This window comes from Perca flavescens, chromosome 5, assembly GCF_004354835.1.
Source record: "Perca flavescens isolate YP-PL-M2 chromosome 5, PFLA_1.0, whole genome shotgun sequence".
Classification (NCBI taxonomy): Eukaryota; Metazoa; Chordata; class Actinopteri; order Perciformes; family Percidae; genus Perca; species Perca flavescens.
The window spans coordinates 28,545,422-28,569,210 of NC_041335.1; the positions used below are offsets into that span (position 1 = coordinate 28,545,422).

Sequence of the window (23,789 nt, forward strand, 5' to 3'; positions counted from 1 at the left end):
TCCTCATCCGAGATCACACACTCTAGTCCTCCCAGCTCCTCCTCTTCATTCTCCTCCTCCTCCTCCTCTCTTTCACCTCTGTCTAGCACATTCCCTTCAGGACACGAGCGTTGGTCCTTTGGCCCACGCATGTCGACCTCGGCCCCGCTCGCTCTCTGCTGGGTGGAGAATGAGAAAGTAAGACATCGTGACTCCTCAAAGCTGGCTGTTGTTGGCATCCTGGGTGAGGGAGATTTGATGAATTTGCTGCCAGCAGAATAAAACTAATACCTACACTTTGGACAACTAAGTCTATCAATGTGGATGTATCCCTCTGTCCTCCCAGTCTTTGTAACTACTTACCTTTCTTTCTACGTCTTTATCCCGCATCCCCAGAGGCTGTTCTAGCAGTCTTTCACTCCCTTTATGTCTAAAGGTATAGCACAGTCACCCCATTTCTCGGTCATGCCATAAAAGGATGTGTTGCATATTTTATTTTCAGGACTAAATAGATACTCAGAAATACCATTATTTGGCATGTGAGTGGTACTGCACGTTCTAAGGCACTTTTGTGTGGACATCCAAAAGGTATTTTTATTTGAAAATGTGCTTTCTGTATTGTATGTATTTCTTACATTTACAGTAGAGCGTGCAACCCTGTGATTAGACTACATGAAAGAGTAATTGAGACAGACTTTCAGGGTGACACAAGTACCCTCTGTTAAATAAATTCAAGCAAGTACACAGGTCAAAAGAGCAATCTAAAAAAAGAAAGTAGCAGGTCTTTAGCCTGTATTTATGAGCCTGCATTTCCCTGCCCCTTGGCAATTGAAAGTGCTCAGACGTGTCTAGAGATGGTGTTATGGTTAACTTAAGACCATCATTTCTAAAGCTTAATATTCTCTTGCAGATCAATAACATGCTTTGAATTCTCACCAAGTCCCTCCATGTTTTATTCACAACCTTCATAAAAATCTGCCTTAACGGTCCAACAAGTGTCTACTTGCCTACCTGGTTGTTCACACTTCCCTTACTCAAGCGTTTCAACACTTGGCCGGATGGTCAGCTTCCTACCTCTCCCAGCTGCGGCTTCTCACTTTCCGTCTCTGCGTCACCGTCTTCCAGCACAGGAGGCAGCAGTGTCTCCTTGGCCAACTTCTTCCCAAGAACCATGAATTTTTTTTTTGCTTGTTTGTTTGAAGACTTAATGTGGTGTTAAAATATCTGTGCTGTGAGTGAAATCACTGCACTGCATTAGACCTGCAGGTAGTACGTGCAGTGCTCATGCAACCTATCTTGCTCAATAGGAGGGTCAAACTCTTTGGGCTAATTAGAAAGGCCACTTCACTTCCTGATAGCCAGTCACCATTCAGGGCCCTGGTGTAATGTTTGGATGGCTTAATAAGTTGACACGTTTCCATGGTGCTGAGTGGCACCTCTGTGCTCAGAGTGCAGACACTCTGAGCCATGACGACCAGCACTTACAAAGGGAGGAAGAGGAGGGGAAGCAAATGGCTTGTTTGCTGCAACTCTATGTTTCAGGGGAAAAAACCTTCTATCACCATCTACTGTAAAACTGATCAAACTAAAACGCTTCGACCTTAGACAAGTTCTACTGCAGTAATAAACATTTTCTTATATAAACAAGAAAAAACAAACCATACAAATGTGTTGGCATATTCTGTAAATGTCTCTTTATTTGTAAGTAAATACAAAGTCCTTGCAGTTGATGCATTAAAATGGAATACCCTCAATCCATTACACAACAAAGGTCATTATAGCAGAGGCTGATTGGATCAGAGTTGTTAATAGCAGCAGCAGCAGCAATATGCAAACACAGAAAAAGAAACCCCTCGACAATGTTTTTTTTTGTTTTTTTAACCATACAAAGTCCTGTGAGAAAGGCCAGACAACCTCACAATACAGTCTCACTGACTGACACAGTGCTGGTAAATAGACAGAGCTTTTAAAATATAAACAGGAGAGAGAATATCACCATGCATTTATTTAATGCTGCTGTTTTATTCCCATACCTAAGCAGCGTAGAATAGGCCATTTTTATTTTTATTTTTTTTTAAATCAAGCAGAATCATAGTGCTCATTTATATAATCAAAATACATTCTTAGAAAAGATTGAAGTGGTCCTTGTTATATTTTATACTTTGTCTTTGAATATATATCAACCTGTATAGAAGCTATATGGTGTATAATTTGTTTTCCTGCTGCACATTTCACATCGTAGACATTTTCTTGACAAAATCTGTTCAAACAAGTTATACGGAGGAGACATTCATCCAGAATGAATAACAGTGGGGACATGGAGAATCACCCATTTTAAAAAATAGTTGATTCAGAAAAAAAACAAAAAAACAAAACAAGAAACCAAACAAAAATATTCTCGGCAGCTGTGAAGGATGTTTGAAAATCACATTGAAATCCCTTATTCATGCTAACAGTTATCTTTAATTTTAATCAAAACAAAAGAGAACAAACAAGACTCTGACAACAGAAAGCCACAAGTTACTGCAGAGTGGGTGATCAATTAACAATGTGGCCCCTGCAGGAATTATATATTCAAATTACAACCCTGACTCATTGGAAAGCAGCAAATGACCACAGTGGCAGCGTGATTGCCTCTTGTCCCTGAAAAACGTCACTGGAACTTATTACAATAGAACTGAACTGCTGAGATCAAAACTAAAAGCCATGTGGGCAGTTTCCTGTTACCATAACACCGTCTGTAAGATTTGCAGTCTTGTGTGACTCACAGAGCAACAAATTCATGCTTATTTATTTTAAAATCTGACCAGTTTGACAAGGTAACAGATAACAAGCAGAATAATCATGTAAAAACTGACACCTGAGCACATGCATGTTTTACACCCACTCGTATAGAGATGTGCACACTTATGATTTCTATGGGACACACACACACACACACACACACACACACACACACACACACACACACACACACACACACACACACACACACACACACACACACACACACACACACACACACACACACACACACACACACGGTGTTAGGTCACAGTGAAAGGGTGGCGTGTGAGCTGTAGGGTTGCTCACAATCATGCAGAGAGACAAAAGAAAGAATGAATGTGCAGTATGTACGTCGAGGCAGAGAGTTAATATGTAAGGCATGAGGCAGAGGAGTTATGATGCAATTTTTAAAAGCTCAATAGCTGTCAGATATGGTCTGGGCAGCACATGGTGCTATAGTGATTTTTTGCTTTACTTAACGATGTTTTGTAACAGAGACATTTAAAAAGGAATAGTTTGAAAGAGTAAGGTAAGAGAAAATTGATACCGCTATCACGTTTGTAGGGTAAATAAGACGCTACAGCCAGAGGCCTTAGCTTAGTATTAAGACTGGAAAGGGAGAAAACAGGTAGCTTGGCAAAATCCCAAAATAACCAAATTCTCATAATCAAAATGGATCATTTCTTGGCCGGGAGTGCTTCCAGGCAAGAAAAAGTCTGGCACATAGTCTCCCGTAAAACCAATATCCAAGAAAGAGAATAAGCATATTTCCCCCAAAAAAAACTTTAACTTATAAACTACTGATTTAGTCATTGAATAATCATTAAATAATCATCTACAATTCAAGAAATCATCTTTCAAAACAATGTCCTTCCACCATGATTATATGATTGGACTTGATTTTTCCTTTATTATAGTCAACACATCAATACTTCAATATTTTTTAAATCTGAGAGCCCTGAAATACGTTTAAAGATATTTTAATTTGTCATTAATTTTAGTTGATTCAAATATGTAAATATGTCACTCAGGTAAAGACTACTTCTTTAATGGCTGCCCTGCACATTCCTATGCAGCCACTGTGGGTTAGGAAAGCACCAGCTGGGACACACATTATGATGTTAGGGAGAGAATGGACAGGCCACTTAAAAGAGACCTGGAACAGAGGCTGATGCATTCTGATGGACTGCCAGTGAAGAGTGAGATAATATGTTAGTCGAGGCTGTGACAGAATCGCTGTTTTCATAATTCAGGGCGACCTGTCAACACATTTGCACACAGAAAATCTGCCTTTCAGTTTTTCTATCTGCATGCCTGTACATCTTTCAAATTTCTCTCCCCCTTGAACTTTGATTAAAAAAAACAGCCAAAATAGATTTGACCAGCCCTAATTCTTTTCTGAAACCTAAACTCGACTTAATTCATATTTCAGAAATGTCTGTGAGCTTGTAGTCAATGCCACACTTTTCCTCGTAAATATAAAACCCCAATAAAAGCTTTTTAACTAACAATAACACAGAGTATATTATATTTCTTGAGTATATTCTTGTCTATATTCGTGTCTTGGTCATGCATTCACAATGAGGCAGGTCATTACACTAGGTGCACACATTATGAATCAAAATGAACAATTTATCATTTTTGGAAGTATCATCAACAAGCAAAACAGATTCTCAGAGAACAGAACATTTCCAATTTGCTACAGACAAAATTGCAGAGCCCAACAGAAACATTAAAGTGGTATAAAAAAAGAAAGAAACCCTTTTTTTTTCTTTTTTACAGTACAAAAAGTGGCACAGTATTTTATAACCAGCTTTGCTGTGTCCTCCAGACTGGTTGTTGTCAGAAAGCCCCAGGATCCAAGGACCTACAAGCAGAAAACCCTGAGAGAGAAGACAGAAGGAGAGACAGAAAGACAGACCGAGAGAGCAACAGAGACATGGAAATAGAGATGTTACAGTCATTACTCATCCAGCGAACAGGGGCTTTGATGGCCAAATGTGAAATTCAAGTGACAATCCACACAGGAGCCATCGTCTGTGATGCATTATGTTGGTGCTTAATGAGCCATAGTGGATATGTAGGGCTCTTGTTTTGTTCTCATGGCAAGGGTATATGAAGTGTCTAATCTTGAATGGGCACAAATGACGACGGAAACAAAAACAGAAATGGAACAGACCCACTCGCTTTCACTCTAATCCTGTTAGTTTAAAGGCCCTTCTCCACGGGTTTCTATGGTTACCCACTATGTTTTCATCTGAAACGATGACAACTACAGGTTGGAGATTGGAGTTGGACTACTTATACAAACGTCTCTCGGAGATAGAGCAGCTCTAGTAATCTCACTGGCTGGGATAAATCTAAAAGAACTGTGCCAAAACTGTTTTTTTTTCTTCTAAAATATGAGCTAACCAGATGGCAAATTTGAGTGGCAGAGAAGAATCACTGGTAAAAATAAAAGATGAAAAAATAAGAAAACACATCACAGATCTTATGCAGTTCAGCGGTGTTGCAGACTAGTCAAGTGAGTAATCATGGCTTTATGTGTGCACACTAGATATAACCAGGCTTTCAAACAAAAACAGACTAACAATGAACCGCTAAAGGAGGGAATGAAATGATTTATGAATGAAGAAAGGAATAAATAAATGTGGGTTCATTTCTGGTTTCATTTGGTGAATGAGATGCTATTTTTTAAAACAAAAATATGATTCATGACTAAGCGGTTAGCTGACATGAGTCAGCAGGTTAAATGGCAAACTAAATTAGCAAAAGGCTAGTAAAGCTACTTGAAAGGTTCTAGGCATGTGATCTCAAACTTCAATTACCAGGGGGATTTTATTGATAGCTGAAATCTTAAAACTATTGCTACAAAAACAGAAAACCATGTTACATATGATACAAATTTGAAAGATTTGAAGCCCATAAAAGCATTGGACGAAAAGTTATACTATCTCCAAAAAAAAACAAAAAAAAAACAGCTCAAAATATTAATATTAATGCGGTTGCCTTTTGTGCTATGCGCAAGCCTAAATGTTAACGCAGCACACAAGATATCTCATAATTCACTAAGAATATTGCCATGATATTTACTAAGTACATCCATATTGGCAATACAATAAACCTTGTTTTAATGACCTTAAGGAAAATGGAAAATGCTGGAAATTAAAAGGCACAAACTACTTACTCATCTGAGTCCTTTTTGCTCTCCTCAATGTAGGCTATGGACTCTGAACGAAGCCGGTTGGTGACCTCATAGGTGCGCAGGGTGACGCCAAAGATGTCCTCATGGTAGCGATGCTCATCCTGGATATGGTGGGATAGTGGAAGTAGCGAGAGAAGGGGAAGAAAACAAGAGATGGAGATTGTTTTGTATATCGTTTACCAGTTTTAGTAGACTAGAGTAGTTAAAAATGTTTGAACTCTTTACTGTCTTTGGAGATTTTTTTAAATCTACTTTTACACTACACTTCCACTTTGCATTATGATTAAACATTTGTAGATGACCAGAGGCATCCCGACTGTGTTTACATGCCTGCAGTCAATGCATTTGACAAATTCACTGAACAGTACTGCAAAACAACTCTTCAGTCCATTTGCATTCTACACAGGTAAGTGTGTTAATAGTGGGCTTAGTAACACGTGCCATTCTTCTTTTTACCCATGAGTTCACAAATGAAAATAAGCCTTCATTTTTACAGGAAATAATTACTCAACACGCCTTCTGTTTTTCAGTAATTCCATGCTTAGCACTCAGTTATATACATTCATGTGGAAAAGCTGCCCTGTTAAGGGCACCTCTGCAATGGTGGAGAGCACTTAATATTCACTATTTTCACAGCTCAACTTGTGACCCTGACACTAGCATCACTTCCGAGCTGTTCAGTGGGGTTTAATGCTGAACATCATGGCGACGATGTTGCCCTCTCTCTTACCCGCAGCTTGCTGATGAAGAAGCCAGCATCCTCCAGGGTCATGTTGGCCTGCTGCTTGATGATTTGCTGGACAGTCTTGAGAACATCCCCAGCCATTGTAACATCCCCACACACATAGATGTGTCCTCCCTCCTCCCTCAGGCACTGGTACACCTTCTCTGACAGCTGCTCACGCAGTACATCCTGTACATATTTCTGACAGAGAGGCAGAGAAGGAATGATGAGTGTGCATGAAGACGTCAAGTGGGAGAAAAGCAGGAAAGAAAAACAATGTAAAAAACAGTCAGGAGATCACTGATAGGTAGGGAATAAAGTAAAATGAAGTAGAATTTGCAATCTGCAAATATTTTTCTATACTCTACATTCTGAGTATTTCACTCAAACTCAGCTATTGAACATCATTGCTACAAATAACAGAACAGTAAACAACGCAGACCCATAAAGAGGATCAAGAAGACAGCAAAAAAAACAAACGCTAATATTTTTACCTGAAAAACAACTGTAGCAAATCGTCAAATGAAAACACATTATGTCAATTGGAGTGAGCTTACTTCAGAATACACCCACAGCTGTTTTTATTCTCTACTCTGCGATTGCATTTCAAACCCACACAGCAGTCCAATGAGAGTTGTGACAGGCAAACTCAGCTATGGAGAGTTTAGCGCTTGTACCTTTGGTTTGCCGGGTTCTCTGGAATAGGCCGCGTAGAGCTCCTTAAACGCTTCTTTGTTCTTGGCCTGGATGGTCTCCTCCTTGTAGATGTGGTCCATCTCAGACTGCCGACAACCAAACACCAGGATCATGGGGCACGACTCAATTCCTAAAAGGTGACGGACAGAGTTACTTTGTTGCTCTGAATGGTGTCGTAAAAGTGAGTCTGCTGTTTTGTGTATTATCTAAATCTCTAACAGGGATTTGATTGGAATTCCATTATTACTTTTCAGGGAATGATATAGTTTTTTTGAAGATTATTATTTTTTTACTTTTCTGCCTTTAATTTTTGACAGGACCGCTAGGTGAGAGAGAGGGGGAAGACATGCAGGAAATAGTCACAGGTCGGATTCGAACCCTGGATCTCTGCATCGAGGCATAAACCTCTCAGTATATGTGCGCCTGCTCTACCCACTGAACCAACCCAGCCACGATATAGTTTTCTTAGAGGTGCATATGACAGCACTGTGGTGGTGATGGTGCAGTGGATATGACACGTGCCTTTGGTGTGGGAGATTTGGGTGTGATACCCACTGTGATACATCAACCAATGTGTGTGTGATAAAAGCGTCAGCTAAATGAAGTAATGCAAAAAACATTTTAACTTGAAGAGTAAATATATCAGCTTATCCTGGATATTCTTATAATCAGCCATCAAATTTAAGAGATTATGTCTGCAGGTTAATGTGCAGCAGTGAGAACCCACTGCAAGACCTCTCTATAAAAGGTAGTAATAAATGCTTCTCTAAGGCAGGGGTTCTCAACCTTGTCGAGGCGCGACCCCCAGAATAACGAGGTTGGTGTTCGCGACCCCCCCTCGACAACGAGAGAAAGAGCTGCAAACCGTTGATACAGCTGTTTCTACGCGCCTCCCCCTGCTGATTTTGAGTGATTTTTAAAAAATGCTCTGATTAATACACAAACAAATAATGTTTTGCTCTAATAACAGTTTAGTTTTAGCAGATAGCCCCCAGCCTTGTCCAGGCTCTGTGGACTTCTGATGCATTTGTGACTTTTTCTCCCCGACATCAGACTCCTTTCTGTGTTCCAGGTCCTCCTGATTTACAAATTAAGCTCTGAATGCAACACACAAAATGTACCAAACTCAGTAATGTAAAAACAAGTCCCCAGTCTAGAATATGTTATTTCATTTTTTTTTCCAACCATCTGGCGACCCCCAGAAATTATCTTGAGACCCCCTTGGGGGTCCCGACCCCCAGGTTGATAACCACTGCTCTAAGAAATGAGGAAAAAAAGCAACCGTGTTCAAGGTCATGTAGTCTCTGTTGCCAGAAGCTTCTGAATGGGGCGATTCCTGTTCCTGGTCCCACCAGGATACACGGTGCTTGGTTGTCTTTAGGAAGATGGAATGATGGTGCGCTAAAGTAATTAAATAGACAAAAAAATGAATTAAGTAAAAATATCCTAAAAATGACCACAAAGCTTGTGAAATTTACTTAAAGCAATAGTTTGACATTTTAGAAATTACGCTTATTTGCTTTCTTGCCAAGAGTTAGTGTGTGGCTAGTCTTGCTTTGCCAGACTGACTTTGGCTAGTCCACACAGCATTCCGGGATGGGAGAAAAACGTGCTCTGGTTTAATGGTATTTCTTTAAACCAATCACAATCATCATGGGCAGTGCTAAGTGCTGTACGGAGCAATGGTGCCACTGCAAAATAGCCTCGGGAAGGAACTTGTTTCGGTGGAACATGTGTACGTTCAAAGGTTGTTTTAGTCGTGCAACAGAAAACTCAGATTGGACAGATAGTCTAGCTAGCTGTCTGGATTTATCCTGCAGAGATCTAAGGAGCAGTTAACCATAGTCCTCAAGTAGTCTTGCTATGCCAGACCAATCTCCACAGCGCTGAGTGTCAGTGCAGGAGTATGGTCTGGCTGCACAAGTTAACATCTGGTATAAAGGGGAAAAAACACTCTTTGTATTTTTCTTTAAACCAATCACAATCATCTAATGTGGGGATATTTCTTGGTACGCAACCAGCAGAGACTCCAGGAAGTTACTGGTCCCAACCTAGTAATAGCCTGGCACATAACCCCTGGTAAAATGGAGATTTGCATTTTTGTTTCAGATTCAACGTGTTAATTAGTGAGATTTAGAGGTGCTGGTGGGCAGATTTTGTTTCCTTTGGACAGAGCAAGGCTAGCTGTTTCCCTATTTCCTGTCTTTATGTTAAACTAAGTTAGCCAGCAGCTGGCAGTAGCTTGATATTTAGCATGCAGACGTGAGAGTGGTATCAATCTTTTGGCAAGAAGGCAGATTAGTTTATTTCCCCAAAATGTCAACGTTTTCTTTTAACATGCCACAATACTGATTCATCTGGCATACTACAAAATTCCATTTAAACATTGTGAAATTTACCCTCGGACAAAACATGGCACCATCTCTCCCATCTCTATCCTGTTGAGCCACGACGAACACACTCCATGGTGGATAGGTCCCTCTCCATCTGAAAGGAATAATCATTACTAAGGAAGCACATTACCTTTTTTCTCTTCACTCTTCACCTCACCAATAGGAGAAGAGTGGCCCCTTTAACACGGCTTCCAAGACTAGGGCCATTTCTCGCTCGCTCTCTCGAAAGGGAAATTACAGTAATTCAACCGTTGCCTTTACAATCATAGTAATATGTTTGCACAAGTAAACATTACACGTGCGAGAGAAAATAGTAACATTACCATCTGGTAATGTTTGCTGACTACTTGACAGGCTGAGAGTATAGAAGCTAATTGCAAAGGTGGAAATATAAGAGCCTTGTGATACTATGCACTAACACTAAACACTAAAATCAAAACCTGAATAGCTAATGCATTTTATATACTGTCAGACTTACTGGTACACCTGCAGTGTTTTTTCTCATTTTTGTTTGTGTCCATATCTCTAAATAGAATCTGTTTGCAGATATAGAATCTTCCTGAGGTGTTTCTAAAGCTATGTTTTTTTTGTAATTACAGTCGTGGTCTGGTTGCCCTATGAAGCAGACTGGCTTTCCAAGATAACTTCCAATAAAAACATTTTTTCTCAGGGTTCTCAGAGAAGCTGAGTCATTTAACTTTTCAAGTGCAACCTTGAAAAGAGCCATAGCACATTGCCTTTGATCCATGGCCTAGACTGAACTGAAGCAAAAATATATATAGTATACACGCACTCAACAGTACTTTTTAAATAATAACTTACTTTTTTTGTGTTTTTACTGAAATGTCAAGAAAGTGCCCTTACAAAATGCCAGGAAAAAAAAAAGAACAATTTCAGACCCTCAAAAGCCTAATGGGAGCATTAAAGTTCATCCCTGCAGTCAGCAGGAAAATACTAAACCACCTGCAGCTAAACCCACACAGCCTTAAAATCCTTGGAGAGACATTAGCTAATGCTCAGAGAGCCCCAAATGAGTAGCAGGTCCTAACCTCTGGCACGGTAAGAGACCACAGCGACGGTGAGATGGATCTCTCCTGGGTGCAGGTCTGGAGAGGAGCTGATAGAGTAGTAGCGAGGTTGCAGCAGGGGCAGCTGAGTGAGCAGCAGAGTGGAGGGCATCTGGATGGAGGGGAACTCCTCCAGCACCTCCACCAGTGTCGGATTATTGTACCACTTCCACTCCTCATACTCCTGCAAGCCCTGGGATGTCACAGAGAAAGACAAGGTGGGATAAAACATGTATTAGATTTAATTTCTGTCTTGGTAATTTATTGAATTGTTTTAGCAGCCCTCTCTCTTCATAGTTCTTTTCAACTTTCCCTTAAAGTACTTGTCGACTATCGGTCTCATGCCGGTATTTAGCCTTAGATGGAGTTTAAAACAGCAAAGTAACTGCCACGATAGTCTCGCATTGGTAGACCTTCTGCCGCAGGGCTGCACAATGGCACCTCTGCAAAATCGCCTCGGAAAGGAACTTGTTTTGATGGAACATGTGTACGTTCAAAGGTTATTTTAGTTGTGCAACAGAAAACTCAGATTGGACAGATAGTTAAGCTAGCTGTCTGGATTTACCCTGCAGAGATCTGAGGAGCAAGTAACCATACTAGTCCTCATAAATCTACCAGAGTTTAAAACGCCAACACAAAGAAAGCCCAAAGTAACAGACATCCGGCCGAAATGAGGGACATGTGGCTGAATTTCTGGGGGCAGCGGAGCAATCCTGGAAGTGGAACGTTGTGTATATAGACTACTGCCACGATAACAAAGTAATAGAGAATGGTTTTAGGGCTGCACGATAGGAGGAAAATATGCGATAACGTTGCTGAATATTGCAATAACGATATTACTTGCGATAAATAAAACACATATTAAAGTGTACTCCCTTCTGCTGGTTTCAGTGTTCTGCTATAATACAACAAATTGCTTGTTGAATTTAAAACAAATGAAAGGGAAATCATTTCCATCGTTCTTTTTACTGAACAAATTGAACATTGAATTAAATATAAAAAGGCACCACTTAAAAAAAGAATGAGTTGCATTTTAAAGTTCAGTTCCTACTGATCTTTCAACTAACAAAAAAATATCTGAGTGCCTTTCGCGATATGTCGCAGCCTCCGCGATGTGTTTATTGTGCTAGTTGATATTGCGATGGCGATAAAAAAAAACCCGATATATTGTGCAGCCCTAGATGGTTTCCTCTTTAAGATCTGCAAACAATGTTAACTCGAGAGCAGGAGGCAGCCACAAGCAGAGCCATTCTCCATTCACTGCCCATCTGTTTTTGTGTGTCATCACTGACATTTGGATGTGATGAATTTGGAGCACTGCCACCAGGCTAAAAAAACTTTGATATGGTCCCAACTTTTAAGTTATTCTCAAGCTGCTAATGAGCAACACAGTGCCTATTAAGAAGCCTAGTGTGATCTGGGCCTGAAGCACTGTTTGAAGCAATGTATGTCAGCAAAACTCGAACAGCGAAAATACTTTTGGGCCTGAGTTTTCCAACCTTGAAACACAGTTGGGGTTGTGGGGCTTTTTAAGGACTGATATACAGTAGTTTGTTTATTTGAGATATTGTAAATTAATTTGTAATCTAATTTTAGTTTTATCAATTCTTCTTTCATGCAAAACAGAACACAATAATAAAACAAACATGATTTTGATTGATTGTTCTCTAATGCTTGTAAAGCTGCAAAGATAATTAGATAAGTCTGAGAAACCCTGCTTTAGTCCTAACTAGGCTTGAAATTTAGGGCATGTAAAAATAAAAATTAACTGCAGTACTGATTCTACTGTACTGTGTCTTCTTCTGAATTCAGACGCCTTCCTTCTTTTCTTGCTTTGGTGACAATGATTCGATGTATGAGCATACAGTATGAGTCACTGCTTGGCCTCAGCCAGCCTTTACCACACATTGACAAAAACGGAGAGTGAATTGTGGGAGGCACGCAAGGGGGGAATGGCTCTGGGTTGGAACGATCAACAGCTTTAATTTGGCGCCAGCTCATTCCTGCTGTACATATTTCCGTCAGTGCAAAGTGCATCAAATCGGCTTTCAGACACAGAAAACGATCTCCCTACTTTTTGATGGCAAACAATGTGAATGTGTTGGTTATTGTTACTTTTTTTTTTAGAGAACTGAGCTTTGAAAAATGTTCTAATAAAAAGTGAAAAAAATTGCTGCATACGTTTGGCTCTATAGAAAAAATAGAGAGCATATTTTTGGATATAGCCTACGCATATACATCTCAAATCCTCTGTGTGCCTCTGGTCACGAACCAAGCTTAGCGTTCCGTGCAGTTCAATAATTGTAAAGGTCAGTGTTAATAATGCTAACGCCAAAAGTGATTTTACCTTACTGAGGATCTCTAGTTTCTTTTTCTGTTTGTCATTGGTTGCCAGAGCAGCAAACTGCTGCAGCAGCACAGGGCTCGGTGGGGTGGTGATGTCCAGGAAGTACTGGAAGGCCTGGTAGATGGTGCAGGGAGGGATACGAGTCTCATTTGTCCAGTTACGGATGACACCTGCAGAAAGGAAGAAGGTTAAAGCTGCATTAATTCAGATTTTATATTTTCAGTGGCTCAAATGACTGTGTAACATGAAAGGGAACGCTCGTGGTAATAAACCCACAGATAATTATCATCCACTAAACTCTACAAAGCGCTTTAGCTTCTTTTAGCTTTTTGTTTTGTTTTTTTCCGGCCTGCATCAACCACATTCAGGCAGCAGTTTACTGTGAAAAAGCACTGATAAACCCAAAGTTTACAACCTGCCTAGCAACGGACGGTCCACGGGCAGTTCAATAAACCATCACCAAGAATGGTTTTATGTGTCAAGGTAAAGGTTGATTAAGCGCAAATACTGTGTTTAAGAAACACCTTGCTTCACAGTCACAGTGAAAATCACACTTATGTCACCCAGTGTCATCACAACTGTTATAATATGCACGGACACATTTCTGGGCATAGATACCTCGCTAAAGTGTGACTTCACATTGTCTATTGAGGTAAGAGAGACTGTTTCTTATTCATGTTTTGATTTTGACATCCTGCCCAGATTCCACACTGCAACCCTCCTGGTCGCAAGCCTACCATATTGGTAAAGAAGTGTGACGTTGCTAATAGCATCACCCACCTAGGGCAGTGGTCCTCTCCTCCAGGAACTCCACTTTCACAATTTGATTGACAGGTGGAGCATCCTCCAGTTTATCTATGAGAGCCGTCACCAGGTCCTCGTGGTTGCCAGGGAAGATGCCCAGATGGTCGCCGGGCTGGTAGCTCAGCATGTCGTGGTTGTTTGTGTGGAGCCGCACAAATATGGTGGAGCGACTGTAAAAGAGACCAGAGGTTTAGGGAATAACTCTGCACCATTTTCAGTCAGTTCCATTCAGTTCACACACACCACAGTAAACTGAATGAAAACAGAAGAGTGCATTAGATTAATTAAATATTATTTAACAAGTTGCTCACATGTGTCAGTACATACTTACTTGGATTTGGAACTTTGCAAGTTTTGAGATTCTAGTATCTTTGCTCCATACACTTTCTTCTTGTGGATACTGTACAGAGCTGTTGGCAAACAGAAACAAAATCACATCACATATTTACTTTATTTAGTGACTGGTCTAAAGCATACTTTTTTCATTTTAGGAACACTTGTTTGATATGTTACAGGTGTTTCTTTTACTTTGTTCACCCATATTATTTATTTATATATATATATATATATATATATATATATATATATATATATATATATATATATATATATATATATATATATATATTTGAGGGTAGGTTAAGTAAAAGCTCTCTGTATGATGCAATACAGTTAAAGCACCACAAAATGCAATCTTCAAAATGATCATAAAGTTAAATCAACACCTCTCTGAAATCAGTTTCAACCAAAAACTAAACATTACAACCTTCATGAAGGGAGGATTTATTGCAGGACTGTATTGGTTTAAGCAAAGTGTACCTAATAAACTGGCAACTGAGTGTAGTTTACAGTACATACATTAAAAGGGTCCAAAGTCCAGAGCAGCACTGAGGGCTGCCTCAGGTCTATTTGATTTATTGTGCTCAACATTTTACTATCTTCTTCTCTGTCATCTTTAATAATATTACATGCTGCCCAGCATCAAGCCTAGATTAAATTCTATATCTCATATAAAATGCTATAATTAAGCAAATTAGGTAACGGAGCCACTGGTCTATTTCAGACCTGGTCCAAATTTCCATGCATTATCATTTTTCCATTCCTCAACAGAGCCACAAATCTCAGCTATTGATCAATATTCCTTACCACCCCTCCGCAGATACATTATAGCCACTTTATGCTGCAGTGCTTTTGAGCACTTCTTTTCCCCTTTAACATCAAGACGCCATCAACAGTTCATCACTCATCACTCATTATTTACCTTCTGTGAGGGCCGGGGCCTCGGCTGTGTACGTCAAACGGAACTTGCTCTTCTTCCAGCTGCGGTCGTTGCTGATCAAGGAGTTGTTGGCCTTCTCGATGTTCACGTCATCGCCAACACAGAACACGTCACAGGCCGCCTTCACATGTAACGACACAACCATCGGAAAGATCACGGCCATTATTCAAATCGCCCTTTCACACCAAAACATGAATAACAAAGGATTTGGAAAATGATCTCTTGCACTCTAAGCAGCAAAGCCTCCACTGGCAAGGTGATGTTTGGCTAAACACCTTTAAATGCTACCTTAACTGTTAGGGTTGTGAAAGTAAATTACTGTACTGTAGTACTGTACTAAAGTACAACTGTGAGGTACTTATACTTTACTTGAATTATTCCATTTTTTTGTTACTTTATAGTTCCACTACACTACTATTCTAATAAATATATTGTACTTTTTACTCCTACATTTAATAGCTGCAGCATTAATGTATCATATATCATATCCAATTATATAATAAGCATTAATCTGAAATTAGCCATGTTGCATAATGAGCACTTTTACTTTATTTACTTTAAGTACATTTTCATGCTAATACATTTGTACTTTTACTTAAGTATTTTTTTTTAATACAGGATTGTCACTTGTACTTGTTTTCTACACTGTGGTTTTGCTACTTTTACTTAAGTAAATGATCTGAGTACATCCTCCACTGCTGGTTTTAGAGTTGTGAGAGGGTTTTCTGATTTAATTCATGCTGTTGTGGTTGTATAGAAAACAGGGTGTGCCCATTACAAGCACAACACTCCATTTTGATTGACAAAATGAACTACACCAATCCCAAAGTGCCCAAGGAACCGACCTTAAAAACCTTCTTGGCCCAGGTTCTGAATGACTCCTCCTGGCCACACAGCTCATCTCCTTCCCCCATGCGTAGGATGCGCTCCCCTCCCAGCTCTTCAAACAGCGTGTCCACAGCGTGGGCAAAGGCGCAGAAGTGTGGGTAGGCCCTGGAGCCAAGGCCAAACACTGAGAACCTAAACAGAGACACACACAGACAGACACACATGCACATATACAACAAAACAGACGGACATGGAGAGGCAGTTAAAAAAAAGGTCTTGAAAAAGCACAACACAAACATACATACATTTGTAAAGCACTGCCACCTAGTCCATGTTAGAAGCTTGCTTTTTCAAATAGCACCAACTTGTACTGTCTGCTTTTGGTTAGATGGCAGATAGAGAATGTAAAGCAGAAAAGCCATCATCCTGTACCGCAGCTTCGCTGGTCAGCAAACTGTCCATCCATATCGTCATCCAAATACAGTTAGAATAGATATTATATAATGTACACACACACACACACACACACACACACACACACACACACACACACACACACACACACACACACACACACACACACACACACACACACACAGATTAAAAATATAAATCACTTGTTGTATAGAAAATCATATTTCAATGTTTTGAAGATTGCGGCTCTGCTTTAGGAGGAAATTTCTAAACTGAAAACCTTGAAAAAGGAGGCTGGATGTTTTTCAAGCATTTTTTCTTAATACCCAATGAAATATATCTGTCAACGTTTTTCACATTCAAAGCCCCAGAGATGTGTTATACGGCATCCTACTTTCAAATACCATTAATATCCCTCCAACTTGTAAACAACAGTACAAACGTTTGCTGGATGTATGTTTACAGGGTTTAAAAGGACACTTGTGTTTTTTCTCTTTACATTTTAAAACAGGTGGTAGCTGCAAGGTGTCTATAATTCTAACCGACAAAAGAGAAGGCGATGGAGAGGCAGTTAAAAAAAGTTCCTTAAAAGCAAAATGCGAAACAGACGTTTGTAAAGCACAGCCACCAAGTCCGCGTTAGAAGCTTGCCTTTTCAAAAACCACCAAAATAGCTGGCGTATTTACAAATACTTGTATTGTCTGCTTTTGGTTAGATGGCAGATAGAGAATCTAAAGCAGAAAAACCATCATCCTGTACCGCTGCGATGCAGTCAACTCACTTAATCTTCTTCTTCTTGAACACGTCAGCAGACTGTCCACTGCAATAAAATGTGTTAGTCTACTTTCATATATATTTTGACATCTTTTAACCTGCAAATCACCACAGTATGACTTACTGCACAGTTTTTATTAGTGTCACTTGGGCCTTCTCAGTGACACTTTTACAAATAATTTTTCCAGACAACCTCAAGGTATTTTATTTGACACCGTCCACTTTTTAAGCAATGAAATTGTTCTTAATGAATCTGTTGCTGTGTGCTGCTAACATGTTTTATGCCTTGTTTATTGTGTTGTTGGTTTTTGTACCTCCAACTGCAAATGAAATGTCCCCACGAGGGATAATACACAACTCTGAACTGTGTAGGCTAGGATATCGTTCGTTCGACGAGCGCTATCACAGAGTCTTATTTTGCGACTGTTTGACGGGTTTCTCTGGTTTTGTTTTGTTTACCTGACATTGGCGAGAGCTCCGGTGCTCTCAAAGTTAATCCTGGCTTCCGGCTCGTCGCTGGAGGACTTGCGAGTGTCAGAGTAGGAGGACACGCTGTTGAAACGGACCTTGTAGCTCCTGGACAGGGGGCAGAAGCAGAGAAATGGGACGCAAGGATATTAAAAAAAAAAAAATCAAGGAAAAAGATGATAACTGACAAGCACAAATACAAAGACAGGCAGGTTGATGGATTAAACTCACTTTCTATCCTCTGTGTTGGATGTTGGGTGGCGCATCTCCATTAAGGCAGCTCCAAATTTCTAAAGTAACCAAAGAAGGGCTGTTTGTAATTTGTGCATCTGTCCCACGCTTAATTAACTGCCATTGTTGATATACTGTACATACCTCTCCATTTTCAGGTGGATCACCATTGCCGAATGTGCTGGTCACCACTAACACCAGCGTCTCATGCTCCAGGTCCACCACATCATATTCATCCATTGACATGACCTGCAAGGATCACAAAAAAGAACATCATGCAGAGTGAATCTTAGCCTCCTCTCTTTCATGGTGTAGTCTTAATGCTGCTCTCAGAGACACACACTCCACGCGACAGATGACTTGAGCGTGTAAATTAAGGCTGAACACACTGCCGTTGGCAGAGGAGGAGGTTGTAATGACCACTCTGTCCTCGCTTCTAACGAGATAATATGCTGCTGCCACACAATGAGCATCCACGATGCATACCACTCAACGTGAATGTCTTTGTATGCCACAGGACTCACTTGTGTCACACACACACACACACACACACACACACACACACACACACACACACACACACACACACACACACACACACACACACACACACACACACACACACACACACACACACACACACGAAGAGGAAACGGGCTTTAGCCCCGAGACAACATAGATTTGCCCCAGGCGCTCGCATCTGCCCTGCGATCCATCTACAGACATCCGCTCTCAGTGACACATCCACACACTTGCATGCACAAATCTCTTCTTGTATGATTGATCACACTGGGAAATAAGAAATGACCTGGAGGAAGAGCATGCAATGTATGATTGAGCAGCATGTTTAGCATTTTTTTTCTCTCTCTCTATTTTTCTAAACAGATTTGCACAGCCAGGGGTGCTTCAGGATCTTGTCTTAAACTACAGCACTGCTCAACGCTTCGGTGGTTAAATCTTGCCGCCGACCCGCGGCACTTTACTTTACTGAAGAAGAAAAATGTGACAAAAGACACATTTTCTTCGTCTTCTACCCTCTCATCGCCTGTACTCAGCTGGCATCTGCTTGGCTTCGTCAGCCACCGAGCGAGAGAGGGGGAGGTCTAGGAATGATGTCTTTGAATTCCTGCTTTTTTTCCAATTAGACGTCGGCACAATGACCCTCGTGTCCAACTTTCAGATAAGATGATGCAAGGTAGGAGCAAGCGTACCTTTGCATCAAAAGCGTGCTTGAAGATTTCACAGAGAGTTTTGGCATAATCTTGCGATTTGCCCGTCTCTGTGGCAAACAGTATGGTGGCTTTCACTCTCTTGGCCATGGCCTGACCCATGAGCTTAGCTGAAAACTTCACAGCCCTGCAGAGGCAAAAAGGGGGACAGTGAGAATGAGATGCACAGAAACACCCAGGACAACAAATTAAAATCAACTAAAGACCACTGATTCGAGCGAACAGTGCGCCACATTTAATCCTCAGCCATGACCAGAAGATTCCTTCATGTTGATAAGTCTGATAAAACATTTGTTATAAAAGGGTAGTGTGGTTCACTTCAGCGTATGTCGAGGTAGGGGATGGATGACAATTGTGATTACCTAGCTTATCATCTCCTCGAGGCAATATTATTAATAGCAGAACATGAGCGTGCACAAGTGCGTGCATTCACAGACAAAATACTAACAAAACTTTGATTACTCCCTGAGGGGTTGATTGAATACATTTCACCGCTGAGTACACCAGCTTCCTTTCCATGTGTGTAGCTTTTGTCAGGAAAGTGATTATTAGTTTGGCCCTAGATTACACATCCGACAGTAAATTATCTATGACGTTTCAGGCTGCAAATTTAACCTTGACTCTATAAATGCAGGAAGAAGATGAGAAGACAAGCAAATCACAAATGTAACAAAACTAAGCACTGTTTTCTTCTAATATTTCTGTGTGACAACACACTCACTTGGCAAGCTTCTTGAATCCGATGGCCCTTTTCTTTGTGGGCGTCCCATTGATTCCTTTCCACACATGGGTATTCCAGGGATCAGGCTTTTGCATATGGGACAAGAAATTCAAGTTCAGCGGTTGTCTTTGTATAAGGTAAAAATCCATTTTGAGATACTGAGACATCATCTGTGGTATTCAGTGTATTCAGTTTTGAGGAGTGACTTGGTAGAAATCATTTGCTGTACACACTTTCCTTTTTAACATGCCTGGTCTACTTGTACTACCCAGTAATGATTTCCAACTTTAATTTATCTTAACGACTTCCTTTAAATAGATAATCAGTTAACCAGTTTGCAGTAGAAGTATATATAATAGTGGGGGTGCCAATAACACATGCCATGAAATGTGTTGTGGTCTATTAAAGCTAATGTCAGTGCAGAAGTTATTTGCCTGTTTTATAGTGAATTCAACCTTTGGGAAAAGCTGAAGCTACAAAGCACTGTAAGCACTTAATGATTTCTTTATACCCAGTGGTGGAAGATGTATTTACAACCTTTACTTAAGTGAAATTACTAATACCACACTGTAAAAATACTCTGTTGCAAGTAAAAGTCCTGCATTGAAAATGTTGCTCAAGTAAAAGTATGTAAGTATCTTTAGGAAAATTTACTTAAAGTATTAAAAGTAAAAGTACTCAATGCAGAAACTTCCTCACATTTTAGAAACTGGAAATGATCAAAACAGTTCTGTGTTTAATGGTCTAATCATGTCAATTGGACTTGTAGGTCGTTATTGAGTTGGGTAGTTTAATTTATAATAAAACATTGTATTTATATAAACTACTTGTATTTTGTGTGCAAAAATCTTAATTTGTAAAGTAACCAGTAACTAAAGATGTCAGATTAATGAGGTGCAGTACAAAGTACAATATTTCTCTCTGAAATGTAGCGGAGTAGAAGTAGAAAGTGGCTTCACATTTGTTCTTAAGTACAGTACTGGAGGAAATTTACTTCGTTACATCCCACCACTGTTTATATCTCCCTCTCACCTGGTACTCAAACGAAGGGGTGAGGCGGTAATTGAGCATTTCTTGGTGGAAAACCGGTGTGATACTCCCTGACATGGGAGGCACAATCCACACCCAGTCTCCAGGACAGCCACCTCGTACCCGGTACTCATTCTCCATGTGCTTCATGAAGGACTCTGTGGCTGAGTGATGGTCTACTATGGTCACTTTGCATGACTAACATATAGAGGACACAAACAAGGAATTCATTTACACATGCTTTAGTAATTACAATAGTTACAGCATTAAAGTTTGAAAATTTAGTTTTCTAGATAAAAGTTGAGGTAATTTCACAACCAAGTATGATATATTTTCAAACAATTACATTGCATATTACGCAGTTTTCCTTTAAAACAGCAACACCAAAAGATGTACCAACCTGGAAGCTGTAGAGAACTGCAATGTTGATCTCCACCAGTGCTTTGTCTTTCCAAAGGGAGGAAGTCTTCCTGGTGTCTAAGGCCATCCTGTTAGCAACCTCCTACAATATATAGAAAGTAACTTGAATATGACAGTGTTGACATGAAAGTAACCGTACTGGTGGGCAACTTAGAAATCAAATCATGTGCGACGTTCAAGTATGTTTCATGCTTTCCATCAGGTGGTTAAAAAAAAAAAAAAGGAATTTAATTTCATGTTCTTCAACATCTGTGACATATGTGTATCATTAAAGCAATAACGTCTTTCAGTCTTTATACTTTTTGTGTGCCTCATGACTAAATTTAAGAGTCCCAAGCAAATCCCCTCGTCATCAACAATTGCAAGCACAATTTATTATACTTCACTTGGAAGACAAATCTACCTGCAGTGCGCTTCAAAATTGAGATTTTAAGATGGGGAACACTTTTACGTGTCTGTATAGGACACATGTAAATATAGTAGTCTGGCTACCCTAATTATATGCCATATTTACTGCTACAGAATAGCTCAATTTCATTTGCCTCTCCAAATACATACACACAAAAATACAGTATATGATTGCATAAATAAATGATTGATAAATAACATATATTAGCATAATGTTAAAATTAACAATGTGTAATTTATGTTAAGAGCGTTTGTGACAAAGCACAAGGACGTGCAGTTAATCAGCTATTTCCTGAGTGTGAACAATTAGACGATGAATGCCATTCTGATTGGATCATTTGGTGACACAACATATGCTCCTTTCTGCAAGGTGTCAGCCAATCTTTGTTTCTGATTCTTTACCCCCCACGGCCTTCCAATGGAGCATGACTTTGTATTTTAGTACAACACACTACCTCCAGAAGGTTGAAGCGTGAGCTGTCACAGAAGTCCCTCACGCCAATCTCTGTGCCCATGTACCAGCCACTGAAGGGGCAGCCAGTGAACTCCAGACCACCAATCTCCAGCAGCATGTTGGAGACCGCCGGGAGGCCATACCACTTTAGGTCCAGGTCCTTGAACCACTCGTACCTGGGCAGAGCAAAAAGGGGAATGAAGAGTGGGAACTATTAGCTACTGCAGTCAGATAAATGTCCAACATTTGCAATATTCACAGTCATTAACTATAATAATTTGTGGCTGTCTTTATGAGGACATATATTTATTTCCCGAGACACGTATCACAAAAAAGTGCAGCCAAAACCAACATTAACACAAAGAAACCACTTTGACAGCTTTTCAGTGCTGGACAGAGCAGGCAGGACCTCAATCTACCTCCCACCACTCACCCCTTGCACCCTCTAGGGGGATTAGTAACATCACTTTCAGTGTATTATTTGCTGAGATGGATCTAATCTCCTGTAATGATGAGGTACTGTTGCGGCCTGTGCCAAGATGCTGTGAGGGCCAGTTGATGCAGAGTATGGAGCAAGAGGTGCCAAATTTGGGGGAAACCTGGCAGGGAAATCAGTGTGTCAAGGGATTCTGAGATGCTCTCTGTAGTGTGTAGAGATGTAGTGATAGCTCTTTGTGCATATGTACGTGTAAAAACAAGTGTAGCTGTAATACCCTATTATTTACTATAATTATGGGTATTAGAGACATCAGCTTAATGCTTTTGATCTCAAGGGCATGATGGCGTTCGTACAGTATCAACCAATGTGAGAAAGGCTTTCTTAAAAAGGTAAAAGAAACATACGAATACAAAACAGGAAGAAGCTTGAAACCTCACTAACAAGCCCCATGGTTACCACAAAAGCTGGCATAGCAACAGATAATGCATGGCTTGCTGTGCTTCCAACATTCAGCACAGTTGGAATGTGACAATGACCCAATCAGACTTCTTAGCTTAAAAGTACCCCATTGTTTAAGAAGTGTTGTTAAGAGATGTGTGAGTGGGTGGATTTTTTTGTGTGTAGGCCCTTCTGTTCTTGTTTTGCTAGATTCTGTATATTTCATGCATGCGCAAGAGGGAAGACATAACTCACTTTGGGTGTGTGATTGGCACCTCCAGGATGAGGTCTTCAGGAATTTCAAACAGCTCAGGGTCATTTCCATTGGCTTGCAGCAGGAGGGGCAGAACATCAAAACGACCTTTCGGAGCTTTCCATCCCAGTTGCATGCATATCTGGTGACAAAAAGCAACACGTGAGCCGCATATGGGACATTTCCTTTAAAGTGAGTTTTTGCATCTTCACCACAATGACGTGAATATACAGCTCATCTTGTGTACCTCTGTAAATTCCACATTAGCAGGGTCTCCGTGGATCTGTCCATCAGGCTGCTTGTAGCCAGCATAACGAATCAGCTGACAGTTCCACACACGAAAGTCATGTTTGCCATCTATCCTCTGAGGAAATATGGTGATAGCCGACCTGCAAAAAACAA

At 40.3% G+C, this 23,789-nt stretch overlaps 1 protein-coding gene across 3 annotated transcripts in view; it reads right to left on the reverse strand.

Annotated features, from left to right (window-relative positions):
• Positions 1–2,959: 2,959 nt before the first annotated feature.
• The window catches only part of nos1 (nitric oxide synthase 1 (neuronal)), a 41,614-nt gene continuing 20,784 nt past the window's right edge, over positions 2,960–23,789 (reverse strand). For all 3 annotated transcript variants that reach the window (XM_028577515.1, XM_028577514.1, XM_028577516.1), the window contains exons 8-29: positions 23,635–23,776; positions 23,390–23,529; positions 22,259–22,433; positions 21,376–21,477; positions 20,979–21,173; positions 19,947–20,032; positions 19,208–19,352; positions 18,141–18,245; positions 17,997–18,055; positions 17,757–17,873; positions 16,127–16,301; positions 15,264–15,402; positions 14,334–14,412; positions 13,979–14,172; positions 13,199–13,368; positions 10,834–11,044; positions 9,791–9,878; positions 8,674–8,792; positions 7,373–7,521; positions 6,702–6,896; positions 5,954–6,072; positions 2,960–4,649 (exon numbers count right to left, since the gene is read on the reverse strand). In XM_028577515.1, coding sequence (XP_028433316.1) covers positions 4,634–4,649; positions 5,954–6,072; positions 6,702–6,896; positions 7,373–7,521; positions 8,674–8,792; positions 9,791–9,878; positions 10,834–11,044; positions 13,199–13,368; positions 13,979–14,172; positions 14,334–14,412; positions 15,264–15,402; positions 16,127–16,301; positions 17,757–17,873; positions 17,997–18,055; positions 18,141–18,245; positions 19,208–19,352; positions 19,947–20,032; positions 20,979–21,173; positions 21,376–21,477; positions 22,259–22,433; positions 23,390–23,529; positions 23,635–23,776 — 2,920 coding nt within the window. In that variant the 3' untranslated portion in view covers positions 2,960–4,633. The remainder of the gene's footprint in view (positions 4,650–5,953; positions 6,073–6,701; positions 6,897–7,372; positions 7,522–8,673; positions 8,793–9,790; positions 9,879–10,833; positions 11,045–13,198; positions 13,369–13,978; positions 14,173–14,333; positions 14,413–15,263; positions 15,403–16,126; positions 16,302–17,756; positions 17,874–17,996; positions 18,056–18,140; positions 18,246–19,207; positions 19,353–19,946; positions 20,033–20,978; positions 21,174–21,375; positions 21,478–22,258; positions 22,434–23,389; positions 23,530–23,634; positions 23,777–23,789) is intronic.